Genomic DNA, 13568 nt, shown 5'->3' on the forward strand with positions numbered 1-13568 from the left:
ATGTGCCTTTCATATTTGTGTTCAGAGCATAACTTAAAGATATATTAAACTTACTGACTTGAAACTTGGGATATAGGCAGGTAGTGGTGAGACGATGTACCGACTGCAACAATCTACATTACAACCCAACCCTATCCCATCAACCCATCAACCCGTCTCCCCAAAATAAATAAAGAAATAAGTTTGTTGTTAAAAATCCCCTCCCACACATACCCTGCTCCACTACCCCCTCTGACAACTCAAATATTTTTTTTTCATATTTTGCTTTTTCTTTACATTTTGCTTCTGTCCTCCTCTTATATAACCCTTCGGGCGTATATTGTCCCACTTTGCGAAGCTCTCGTTTAATCTTATGATTGGTGCAGGTGCAATGTTAACACCGCGAATTGTGTTAGTTTCAAGCTTGAATATTAAGTCTATGAAAACTGTTCGCTACAAGAATGTGTATATATTTCACTATTTTAGAAACATATATACTATAAATCTGACTAACCAAAATATATTTTTAAATAATAAAATACCGGGTCACAAATCGCCAGCGAAATAGCAAAAACACAGTAAATTTGAAACATTATCATTTTTTGCAGTAGAAACTGGCAAAGATACGAAAGCACAGATAAACAAAACTTCATTCAACACGATATCTATCTAATCACCATTACCTGTAGATATTTGATTATGCAAAACTACGGCGCAGTAAACAGTATCAAATAAATCAAGAAACGAAGTACTACGCTGTTAATTTTCAGTTCATTCCTCTTGAAATGATATTCACGTCAGGTTTTCGTTTGCTTTAGAGTATTGAAATAAAATCATGGAATTGAAAGACCTTACACTAGTTCTTGCAATTCTATGTGTTACTACAGACGCTATTGATCATTATACTGTTGTCAATATTCATAACGGATACAACAAGAGGAAAGCCATTGAAAAGGATTATACCACTACGATAATTCAAGGAAATCATCCTTTTGACTTAATTGGTAACTTAACGTCAAATTTGGATGCATATGAAACACGATTTGAAAACCTGGTGGATAAGCTAGAAAATGTAACGGTAAAATTGGACATCTGTGAAGCTAAACTGGATCAGATATTGAGGTCAATAGACGGAAACGCGAGACCTCGGGACTGCAATGAAGTTCAAAACCTCGGATACACAAGAACTGGCGTTTATACAGTACCTGGCTCGCGGATTTTTCAAAGTCCGCGCTTCCCCGCGATTGGACCCTAGCGCGGACAATTTCCTGAGCCGCGGGGATGCGCGTTTTTCATGCATCTCCGCAATACATTTAACAGCGTCCGCCGCGACCAAATGCAATAAAATCGATTGCGGTGTTCCGCGATGATGGTCGCGGCGCATCGCGATGAAGTGCCGGTGGTTCGCGGTGAATTGCGATGAATCGCCGCGATTTACAGGTAAATGCAGTGGCTTGTTGTTATGTATACAGTTAATTTAAAATTTCAACACTATGATGGGATAAGAAATGAAGAAATTAAACAATGTTTTATATTTTTTAATCATTTATTTCTTCTTACTTTTCTATTTCAGATATTATTTCCATTAACTCATATAATCTAATAAATGCAAGGATTATATTTTTAAAACATCAGGGTTATGAAATTTAATACTATTATGTCTTTGAACTTGTATAATACATGTATATATACGTGTACTACTGTATAATTTGTTAATTTATTTAGACAAGATGAAAATAAATAGTATTTTGTATCTTGCAAACATTTATATCTTCTAACTATTCTATTTCAAGTTCCATTTCCATTAAATTCTGTAATTTCATCAATGCACAAAAGACTGTCATTGCTTTTAAAATTCTGGCGTTATGTAATTTCATTGACATTGAACTCGTATACTATAATTAGCTAATTCATTTTAACCAGATGATTTTGGTTTTGAATAATACTGCAACAATATTTAATAAAACACTATGTATGTTGAAGTAATTGATGTTGATGACTGAGCTGCGAAAATTCATCACACATCGAAAATTCGATTTCATTCATCAAGGTATTGTGGTCGATAGATGCCCCAAGTTCAATGATGCCCATTAGTTTTAATTCCGAGATATGAATTTAATTATAGTTGATTACTCATTTGAGTATTTCATGCCATGTTCCAAATTTTCCACTGATCAGTTCGTTATCCAATAAAAATGTTACTAGTCAAGCATTAAGTACACGTGAAAATTAAAGACTTGAAAACAGTCATTGTTCAACATAGTTGTGATATTGTTTATAGAATTACGCTAGAATTAAAAAGTAACCTATAATGGCACTTCGTCAACGGACGAATTAAATTTCGCATTTTCTTGTAAAATACGTGTGTAACGACAAGAAACAGATCAGGAATTAAAGGACTTATTAGAACTAACGATGAGGTAATTGAAGATTTCACCTCGTTATCTTATATCTTATTATTTTCTGGGAGTTTTGCATAATATGAGCCGCGCCTTGAGAAAACCAACAAAGTAGGTTTGCGACCAGCGTGGATCCTGACCAGCCTGCGCATCCATATGTTGATTTTCTCATGGCGCGGCTCAATTATATAGTGATTTTTTTCAGATATTATCAGATTACGAGTTTAAAAATCATATATTTACAGCTTTCTGTAATATTTTAGTGATCAAGTCTGCTACATGTAAATAAGGCGTTGAAGATGTTACATAGTGAAATTAAAAATGTCGAAAATGATTTTATAATGTACATAAAGTATATGCATTTAAACCCGATAATGTTCATGAAAAAAATTGCAATAATAATGATTGATTTAATAAAAACTAGCAATAGATATCATGATAACAGATAAATTTTCCATGGATGCAAAATGATTATCATAAAAATATTTTTAAGTCAGTGCTTTAAACTCCAACAGAAATACGTATGTTTTCATTATATAAACTAACTTTTTTATGAAATTAGAAAAATGCGATCCATCTTTCCATTTTATTGGCCCCGAACTGCCACTAAATAAGGAGCGTTAAAACAACACAGAGATATACAACACTGATAAGCTTTGAATATAATTATAATGCCATTTAACTTTTTCGCATCATTGTTTTGTTATATTTATTTTGGAAACAGTTTGGTGAAATTTGTTACGTTACGCAAAAAAAAAAAAAAAGAAAGACTGCCACTGCTCATGAACTAAAGTGTATGCACTACTTCTTTATTTACTAACTTTAAAACATTTAAAATATATTAAAACTTTAAAAACACATTGATAACAACAATGTATTTAGGTCCGATACCTTCCATTCACAGGTTTATTTTTAGATTACACGCCACGTCTCTATGTCATATCGATAAATATGTTACTCCATGTACTTACTATTCGCATTATGGTTAACAATTTCGCTTTACTGTATGTTTTTAAATTGACGGCATTTTTTTATTATTAAAGATTTTTTAATTCTGCTTTTTGCCTTTTCTAGCCGAAAGCCCAAATATAATATCCGCATTAATTTCAATTTATTTACTCTTAAGACATTATAGCTATTTACGACCGCGCGGTATGAAATTTTACCGGTAATTTTATTGAAAATCGGCCGTTTTTATGTAATTTTGTTTAGTTTAATGTTTATATCTTAATGAAAATGCCCTGACAATCTAGCTGTATCTATCCTTTAACGATGTGGAAAGTTTGAAGCAAATCTATTGGATAATAAAAGCTTTACACGCATTTCCTGTGTACGGGACACCTCAATTTTGCGGTATAATTCTTAGCTAAAATTTACCTGTTTACCTGTTGCCTGCTTTCGGTTGCCTGTCGTCGTCTGCTTGTTTACTGTACTTCCTCACTACTGGATTTTCCTATGGTGACTTCTTTCTTATACCTATTACCCTGCTCTGTATGTTGTTTATGCAACCATAGGTCCCTAACATCTATCTACAAATGCTGGCCTAACTTTACTTTAAATAATATTTACTGCCTGTGATTCCTACTGAATTTCTTAAAGTTATTTCTTATTAAAGTTTTATTACCTTTGTTTCTATTCTATGTAAAACATGTAAAAATTGTGTAAAATTTGGTTAAAACTGTTAAAACTAGCTAAAATTGGATAAAATAAGACGGCCTTTGCCGAAAACGAAAACACAAAGACTCTTAATTCTGATTTTATTGTGCCTAAAGATTTAATAAAGTTTTTTTATAAAATTATATTTAAAACTAATTTGGTGAAAACAGGTGACCATCCTCACCGAAATGTAAAGAGGTTTACTTAGAAAGTACTTAAACAACGATTTCTTTATATATTTTATATAATATTCTATAAAAAATAATGCCTGATATAATGTCTGTTGATAATACATATCACATTGTGCAACTGCTTCTTTACAAAAATAGAAACGTTTCAAGTGTCAAGTACGTGTATCATACAGTATTTGACTATGCTCAAAATATTGATGACAATAAACAGTATGAAAAGTGACACTTCCTGCATGTGTGAAACGGGTCAATTTTTGTTTCTCCAACCTCGGTACTCCACAATGACATGAGACAGTTTTTGTAAAATGCTATATATTACTTATATTTCTGTTTTATTTTGCGAATGAATATAAACATTTATCCTCTAAAGGAAATCATTAAATTTCAACTTAAAACTACAAAATTGCGACGCCAAGCCCTAGGTGTAAATTTTGAAATTTATCCAAAAGGTAAGATAGGAATAAATTTTAATTTGTTAAATACTATAGATAAATTATGAAACTAATGGAATGACTACATATCAACATTGATTTTATTTTAAATTATTTGTTCTTAAACCCTATTATTTGTCCATTTTAGCAGAAAAAAAAACTAATGCAATTATACATGTAACAACAGTAGAGAGTTTATATGTATTTAACCTATAAAATTTACCTGGATTTCGCGGTGATTGCCGGTGGTTCACCGCGACCCATCGCAATTCACCGCGACCCGCTGAGATTATTCCTCGTGACTCGCCGCGGGCATTTAGTGATACTTTTATTGCGGTGTATTATATAATCATCGCGATTTTTCGCTCTTGTCAAGGGCCGTTCAATGTGAAAAAATCATCGCAATTTTCCACTCAAGGCAAATATTTATGCCGGTGGTAACGCGGAAAAAGCAAAATCCGCGAGCCAGGGACTGTACTATCTACCCAAAACCTGGTGTTAAAGGCTTTCAAGTTAGGTGTGACATGGATACAACGACTGGTGGATGGACCGTGATACAACGCAGAGTATCGCCGAGTAATTTCTTTAGAACTTGGGATGAATACAAATCTGGCTTTGGGGATGCGAACGAAAATTATTGGCTCGGAAACCAAGCAATACACATGATTACTTTTCAAGGCAAATACAAACTACGTGTGGACTTGACCAGTTTTGAAAATGAGACGGCATATGCAGAGTATGGGTCATTTTCTGTAGGTGATTCCAAATCAAATTACACGCTCGTTGTTGGTGGGTACACCGGAAATGCAGGAGACAGCCTCAGTGAACTAAACCATAGAATGTTTTCCACGAAAGACAGGGATAATGACAAATGGGCCAACAATTGTGCTCAGTCATTTACCGGCGCCTGGTGGTACAAAGACTGTCATTTGTCCAATCTGAATGGAGATTACGGCAATAAAAATTTTGGTAAAGGTATTAACTGGTACACATGGAAAGGACATTACACTTCTCTCAAAATAACCGAAATGAAAATCCTTCCCACCAACGAGTAAGAGTATAAACTGACAGCTTCAAGAAGTGTTCCTGCGTTCCTCTGAAAATATGACCCTGAACGGAAATAAAACTCTCTCCAACATTATACTACTGGCTGCTGAAACAAAACGAAATTTCTATATATAATTGTGAGAAAACAAACATTTTAGTATACACTATATATCATGTTATATTTTTTTTTGGAAGCTTTACTATTTTTATGATTTAATTAAATTTCTTTGTATGACGTTTACTTCATTTAATACCGTATAGAATTGTTTTTTTTAAAAGGACGTCTATATTGAACGTATGTTTTTTATTTTATGTTTATTTATTTATTTTTGTTATTTTTTATTTTTTTTTGCTTTTATAATCTCATCAAACATAGAACTAGTCCGATAACTAATTAAGGTTACGGAAGCCATTATAACTACCTGGACTTGTTTATTATTAATCAAAGTTAATATATGAAATACAGTTTTAGCCTCCAGATTGAAGTTAAAATTAAGGTGATGGACTCGGAACGATAATCCCCAAACTACATAATTATTCTCCGTATGTGATTTCGGCACGAAAAACGATGTGGGTATAGAACTCTATTTACGTTAAAATGCCTATTACCTAACAAGAATACGTAGTTACATGGATACTGTCGTTTGTCATTCTGTATCAACTACATTAATGACAATGGCCTCCAAAGAACACGACAACAAAAAAGGAACAAACATAGGTATCATTAAATTATTGTTATATTTCTTAAGATAGCTTTGAAACTTAATTACTGACAGACGATATCTTATGGAAACAGATGTTAAGTACGTTGTTTTTACTATTTTTTACACTGAAAATCGCAAAGCTTTTCTAACGTTTTACTTGTGGTAAACCATCTATACGCAATATACATATATTCCTCCGTGGCGGGATTAGCAGACAGCGGAAAGTTTTTATTGCCGCGGGGCCAGGATTCGAATTTTTGTCTGTATTTGGCATTTTTAAGATAATTTAGAAACAAAAACTCAGATTCTAATGTTCATGATATGGCCAAACTTCAGTTTTGAAGAAAGATTATTTTAGCAAAAGTCTGGGCCTTTGAGTCACAACTGCTCAACGACAGTTTTAAATTACGATAAATATATTTGTGTTAAGGCATATTTTAATCCAAAGACACATTCAATTGTTTGGTGTAATCTTGTGTATAAATTTGCAATCTTTTATTCATGTAACCTTATATTTACCGATCATTTTCCTTCTAAGATAAGACATTTAATAAGCGTGGTTGATATTTCTCTTATAGCCTGGAAATATCGTTTTTATGCTTGATGATTGCACTTATTAAGGGATCCCTAGAGTCACAACTCAATATCAGTTCATACTTTCAGGCCGAGTATGATTTTGTTTTTGAAAATTGCAATAAAGCTTTAACACTTGGTCAAATCATCATTAACATAGAAGCAAATGATGATTTATAGTACATAAACCAAGCCGGTTGTAAAATGAGTCACTCTAGTTTAGACCGAAAGTTTACCCCAAAATACTGAAATCTTACGTGCAGTCAAACTCCATTTTAACACATATTACAAAGACAAAATTTTAGTTCTGTTTAAAGTACAATATGTATACTATAAACACTTATAGATTTTTGTCTCAATTGTTCCTGGTCATTACATTAGACAAGACAACCCAATGAAAATTTAATTTAAATGTTGTTTGTACATGCATTACTTACCAAAGCTACCTATACAGGTAAATCAGTACACATCAATGGTTTAACGCAACACCACGCTAACTATATTGATTTATATAAGGAGATAACATAGCTTTTCATTGAACAATCGACCTATAATATTAACTTGTTTATATAGATGTAAATTATGTGTGAACAGTTAAAACAGATTTGATATATTGATGGTGTTGTTTGTTTTTGGTGAATAATTTAGTAACCAGGTAAAATTTCCCTATATTATTCTTCATGGTCTGCTTTAGAAGTCGCGGTTGGCCGGTGATCTAGTGGTAACACGTTTAACTGTCAATCCAGAGGTCCGGGATTTGAATCCCGGTCCAGGCACTGGAAATTTCTGTGAAGCTCTTGAGTATCCAGTATCAAATCCTATAAAAATAAATAGCTAGGAAGTGTAGCAGGTCCAGGTTGGGCAGTAATTATAGTGAGTGCAGCAAGTATTATAAGTGCAGCAAGTCGAGGTACCAAAGTAAATCCAGGAACCACAATTATATTAGTACATTGCTTGGAAGATACCTGATATATTGTCACCTTTGATAGTAAACCCAAAACCATTTGACAGTCGACTTGTTTTGACGTCACCAAAATTGATCTTGCTGGTCAATTTGCATATGAGTCAATACGACTCTGTTATCTTTAATCATGTATCTCAGTTAAACCTTTTAAAATGGACTTTGAATATATATCTAATAATAATGAAGATAATACTTTTCGCGTTGCCATGTAGATACAATGTAATGCACCAATAACCCTAACTTCTTTAGTTAATTTGAAAGCATAAAGGAGGTAGGTTGCCTAAATAGTTTTATGTGCGCATGTCCAACCGGTAGCTAACGATTTACGACGACGTTTACGACAAACTAAATTTGTTTGTATATTCATTATTCTGCAAAACAATCATGAACCTGCCTCCGATCTGAAGCTTAATGGTTTAATAATACAGAAATAATGGATAAATTGCAGTAGAAACGCTTCATAACAACGTTGCCTTAAAATGACGTCACTGACCTCATGACGTTACGTGTCAGTTACCACGCAAAATTGATAGCTTTTATTTTGAATTTTCTTTATTTGAAGTATTTTTAAACAACCATTATTTGTTGAAATATTTTTATGAGTCTTTCGGTCTGAATAATGATCAATGGTTTGCTTCTTTTAAGTAATTATATTGAAATGTTATGCGGAATATAAAAAAATGAATGATGGTAACTGATTATTTACATTTAAACAATATCCATGAGAATAAAAGCAGCATACAGAACGATTTGTCTACGGCTGTAATTATTCAAAGCTGTCAAATTTGTTTAAATAAATGCAAATAGCACAAAAATATTACTTACGTTAGAAACAACATGTTTAAAAGCAACATCAACAAAGATAATTTTTATTTAATACCTTAAAGAAGAAATCAAGATAAAAAGCAAGATATAAGCTATTTTAAAGTTCTCTGTTGCCATGGTTACTTTTAACTTTACGGAAAATAGAGTAACACGTAAAGTGTTTGGTATTCTGCTAATTATATTATCCAAATACTCCATGTTGGGCATTAACAGAATGGCACTAAAGCCGTCGAAAAACCTGTTTTCATACATAGTTGTTCAAAGATGAGAGAAAATGCGTTACCATGGAAAAACGAGCCCCGTAACATCTACATTTTAAGCTTATATTAGAAAGCTACCACGCAGCCTAGTAAAAATATCAACTATGCATATTTCTACGGATAACAATGATACTCAAATACACTGAAAAGTGCACTGCAAATCAAATACTGAGAAAACATGCGACATCAAATCATCTGATATTTTTGTCAAGATACGAAATATATAATAAGCTGAGCGCCAGACCTTGCTAAGATGACTATGTCTTAGATTAGTTGAAAAACAATGTTGAATGTTCTTTGTTAAATCATAGGGCCATTGAGATCTATATATATGTATCTCATATATTAGATTTTCCTCTTGCTTTTTTACCTGTATTATTCGTGTATTATTCGTGTACCAATGCTTTTCAAATGATTAAAATGTCACTTCTTTTCTTTTGTTGTTTGTGTTTTGTGTATCTTTTCCAAGTATCTGAAATGAATTTTAAACTTATTTGAAATTATAGTCACTTTTAACGTGAAAAAAAAAACACATGGCGCTGATGTTGTATGACTATCACAGCACTCAAGTTTACAATTTCAGATTTTTTTATATGTGATAAGCATCACAATCAGCCTCTCCAGTCTTCTTCATCTTCATCATCATTTAGCAACAATATCATCATCATTATTCATCACATACCAGTAAACATCATCATTATTATTTATTACAACCATGACTCTTTACAATCATAATTCATTTGTTATATAGTATCATTATTATAATAATCATGCAGGTATCACCATTGTCATCACTATAAATCAGAAATACCCCTGCCATTTATAATCGTCATTAACAACATTATTGTTCATCATCATTCAACATTATCATCAGCATTCATTTTTTCATCAGTAGCATTACTCAGCATCACCATCAACACTCATAATCATCCATTCATCATTATCATTTATGATATAGTTATCATCATTACTCAATATCATTTTCATCACCAATTAATTTAGTAATTAATCATCATCAATCATCATTATCGATATCTTTGTCATGATTACAATGCTTCGCATATGTACGAAACTGGCATAAAATCAGATGATAAATCAGCTGTTGACTGGGCATATACTATAGTTATGATGACTTCGAATGTGATAAAACACGTGTTGACTTGTGGGTCATACATGTAATGTATGATTTAATATTCAATCTGTTTAGATTTTCTCGAAGTATGCAGCCAGACGTTATCGCGGTATTTAGTACTGCTTTTGTCTGAGTAATATTTTGATACGGATATTCGGTTTCAATACTATTCACACCAAGGAGCTCTACTAAAATAAAGCTAACACTTCTGATACAACTGAAGTTAAGAGAGACCTTCATACTGAATAAGGTTTCTGATTAAAAGCTGAAGAATGCATTAGCTAGTGCTCGTTAAGCTTTACAGGACAGTAGCCTTTGGTCAGTAGAAAACCTGCAATGTTTGGGCCTTAGTAGGTTGAGATGGCATTGACTTTCAGACTGAAAACGTTGTTGTTTTTTTTTGCTATTTTAGTAAAGAATGCCTTAGTCTTTTGCTGTCAACCATAATACGCTAATTCACTGCGGCTAGTAGATGAACTCTTTTGATTTGGGGTCAGTTGCACAAAGGTCAACTTCACACTTATCTTAACACTGAAACCAACCGGTCTCCACCTTTGAACAATTTGACAAACAGTCTTAAATTTCATAGGATGATTGGTCAGTAGATTACCGCATTTAATTGTCGTAAGAGTGCTTAAGCCTACGGCTTAAAACATTTAAGGATGACTGACTTGGTTCGTAAATTACCTTAAGTTTGTAGTTTTGAGGTCAGTTTGTCAAATGTCAAGGCCAACTGTGAGACTGGAAAAGGTTTTCATTCAATAGCTAAAGTATACCTGGATACCTAAAGTCTTAAACTATATAGGGTGGTTACCTATGGTCAGGAGATGACCCATATAATTTTGGAGTCAATAGGTTAATTTCAAAGGTCATTATGACCTAGAGACTGAAAACAGTATCCAGTCTGTGACTATAGAACTCATTGGCTTACAGTCGTCGTAAAATTTGAAATGATTTCCTAGTATCGGGGCGGGTAGGTCAAATTACATTTGACTGAAAAAGTGTTAACAGTCAATTATAATGTAGGCCGTACAGTCTTCAAAGAACGATTGCCTATGTGTACCTTTGCCTATGGTGATTGTTGCCTTGATACTAAAAACAGTTTCAAAATCTAGAAAACGCTCTTGTCTACAGTTGCAAACCTTCATAGTGCGACTTTGATGGTTGACGCCAATTGGTTTGGGATATGTATCACAAAGGTCATAGTCAGAATGATATTAAGATTGAAAGCGATTTCTTTTCACTAAATAGAGCATGCATATGTGATTGCCTATGGCCAATAGATAAATCGCAGGTCAGCAAGCCAAATGTCTAGGTCACAGTGACAATGATTATTACAGTAAAATTAATTTTCCTTGCATAATTCAGTGTTCTAAAATATCTAATGTCATTTGAGTATATCTAAGGATGCTGTTGTATAAAATATAAGGTGATCTTCCCCATCCCCACCCCCACACTCCCCTCCCCCCTACGACCTTTACTTATTTTACTTCTTACAGTCACCTCCTGACAGTGATGTCATATGTGCCTAATACTGCTAAACGCTTTAACATATATGCAGTGGCAATACCTATTGGTGCTTATTTTATTACCAGTTTGAAATCCAAAAAAAAAATCTTCATGTCTGAGAGATTAGGACGTTCACTTGGATCATTCAGATGTGTTATTTTTCTAAAACTAGGAGGCAAGGACCCAGAAAATACAAATTTTGTCAGCTCTACCCTACGCCGTTCAAAACAACAAAGGACAAGGTCCTGAGAGGAAGGACGGGGAAGTGGTATGACAAATTATCCAATCAGATTTGAAAAAAACCTATTATTTGTAATTGTCACGTGTTTAGTGATAAGAGTATATTGCACTTAGATGGAACGTATTGCTGAAGTCGGCTATGTATGAGGCGCCGTTTAACTATTTTCTAGGCATTTCTTGATATCAAGAAATCATTGTTGATATCAAAATTGCGATTTCATGATATCAAGAATTAGTTTTTGATATAAAAAGTCGTTTTTTTGATATCAGGAATTCATTTTTTGATATCAAGAAATGCTGTCAATTTTTTTGATATCAGGAAATGAACTTTTGATATCAAAAAATCGATTTCTTGATATCAGGAATTCGATTTCTTGAAATCAGAAAATCATTTCTTGATATCAAAAAATTAGTTATATTTTTTGACCCGCCTTTCTAAAAATAGACATGCAATTAGGGATAACCCCTTATTAATCTATTCAGTGCGTGGTTTGGAACGCCTAGACTGTCTTGACATAATTATTATCAGTTTGTCATGTGCTTTTTTCCAATATATTCGGTACAAATCATAATCTTTCTTGTAGATAAAGCAGTTTGCTATGTACATTTACTAGTTTGTCCGGTACATTTCTTAGTTTATGTTGTGCATTCCTAGTTTGTGCTGTCCAACTAATATTCGTTATGTGCTTTTCTCAATATGTTCGGTACAAATCATAATTTGTTGTGTAGATAAAACAGTTTATTATGTACATTTACTAGTTTGTCCGGTACATTTCTTTATTTGTGTTGTGCATTCGCCAGTTTGTGCTGTACAATTGATAGTTCGCTATGTGCTTTTCTTAATAGAATTTTTAAAAAATAGAATTTTTGATATCAGGAAATCGATTTCTTGATATCAGAAAATGAATTACATGTATTGATATCAAGAAATCCATTTTCTGATATAAAAAAATTGTGACTGATTTTTAATATCAAGAAATGATTTTCTGATATCAAGAAATGGAATTCTTGATATCAAGAAATCGAATTTTTGATATCAAGAAATGAGTTTTTGAAATCAAAAATAGTAAAACGGCGCCCCATAGGCTATGCTACGTCAGACAATGTGACAATAATCGCGAGATCGTTAAGTTTGATCTCTTTACTTGAGGATTTATAACTTGACCTAGAGTCTTGTCATGAGGAAGAATTGACCTCATGACCGATATTGCAGAAAATCGATATCAGGGGAGACAACAGCTATATGGTATTGGTAACAGGTGACCGGTATTGCGATGTCGAATCTATTGCCTCCGGGTATTGTCACCTGGATGTTTATTTCAATATCAAGTGTAATAAAAGAGAAGGTTTTTCATAAGATAATTAAACAAGCTTAATTTAAATGTCACTGGAGTTACAAACTATGGAAAAGGGATTTTCATTAGAAATAAAACAAGTCATTTTTATCGAAAGAATGGTTATTATGTAATTTTATGAAGCATAGCATTTTAAACATGTTATTTTTTAATAAATAAATTAATTTTTATATCAATATAACATTTCTATCAGCAATAAAAACCATAATTTCATATAAAAATTATATTTTCTTACATATTCTTATATAAGAAGAATGCATATTTTAACATGTTTTCGAAAAACAATGTAACAAATCGGGTGAA

The 13568-nt window shown here is 32.8% G+C and overlaps 1 protein-coding gene across 1 annotated transcript; it reads left to right on the forward strand.

Moving 5' to 3' along the window:
- Positions 1 to 712: 712 nt before the first annotated feature.
- On the forward strand, positions 713 to 9464 carry LOC123541826 (microfibril-associated glycoprotein 4-like). The gene is made up of 2 exons (XM_053531801.1): positions 713 to 1176; positions 5132 to 9464. The coding sequence occupies exons 1-2, from the start codon at positions 815 to 817 to the stop codon at positions 5709 to 5711; spliced, it is 942 nt and encodes a 313-aa protein (XP_053387776.1). The 5' UTR covers positions 713 to 814; the 3' UTR covers positions 5712 to 9464.
- Positions 9465 to 13568: the final 4104 nt, after the last annotated feature.

This window comes from Mercenaria mercenaria, chromosome 19, assembly GCF_021730395.1.
Source record: "Mercenaria mercenaria strain notata chromosome 19, MADL_Memer_1, whole genome shotgun sequence".
In the NCBI taxonomy this organism is placed as follows: Eukaryota; Metazoa; Mollusca; class Bivalvia; order Venerida; family Veneridae; genus Mercenaria; species Mercenaria mercenaria.

Coding starts and splice junctions, on each gene's coding strand:
- LOC123541826 (XM_053531801.1), top strand. CDS start 815: ATGGAATTGAAAGACCTTACACTAGTTCTTGCAATTCTATGTGTTACT. Junction 1,177..5,131: donor TACACAAGAACTGGCGTTTA/TACAGTACCTGG, acceptor AGCCAGGGACTG/TACTATCTACCCAAAACCTG.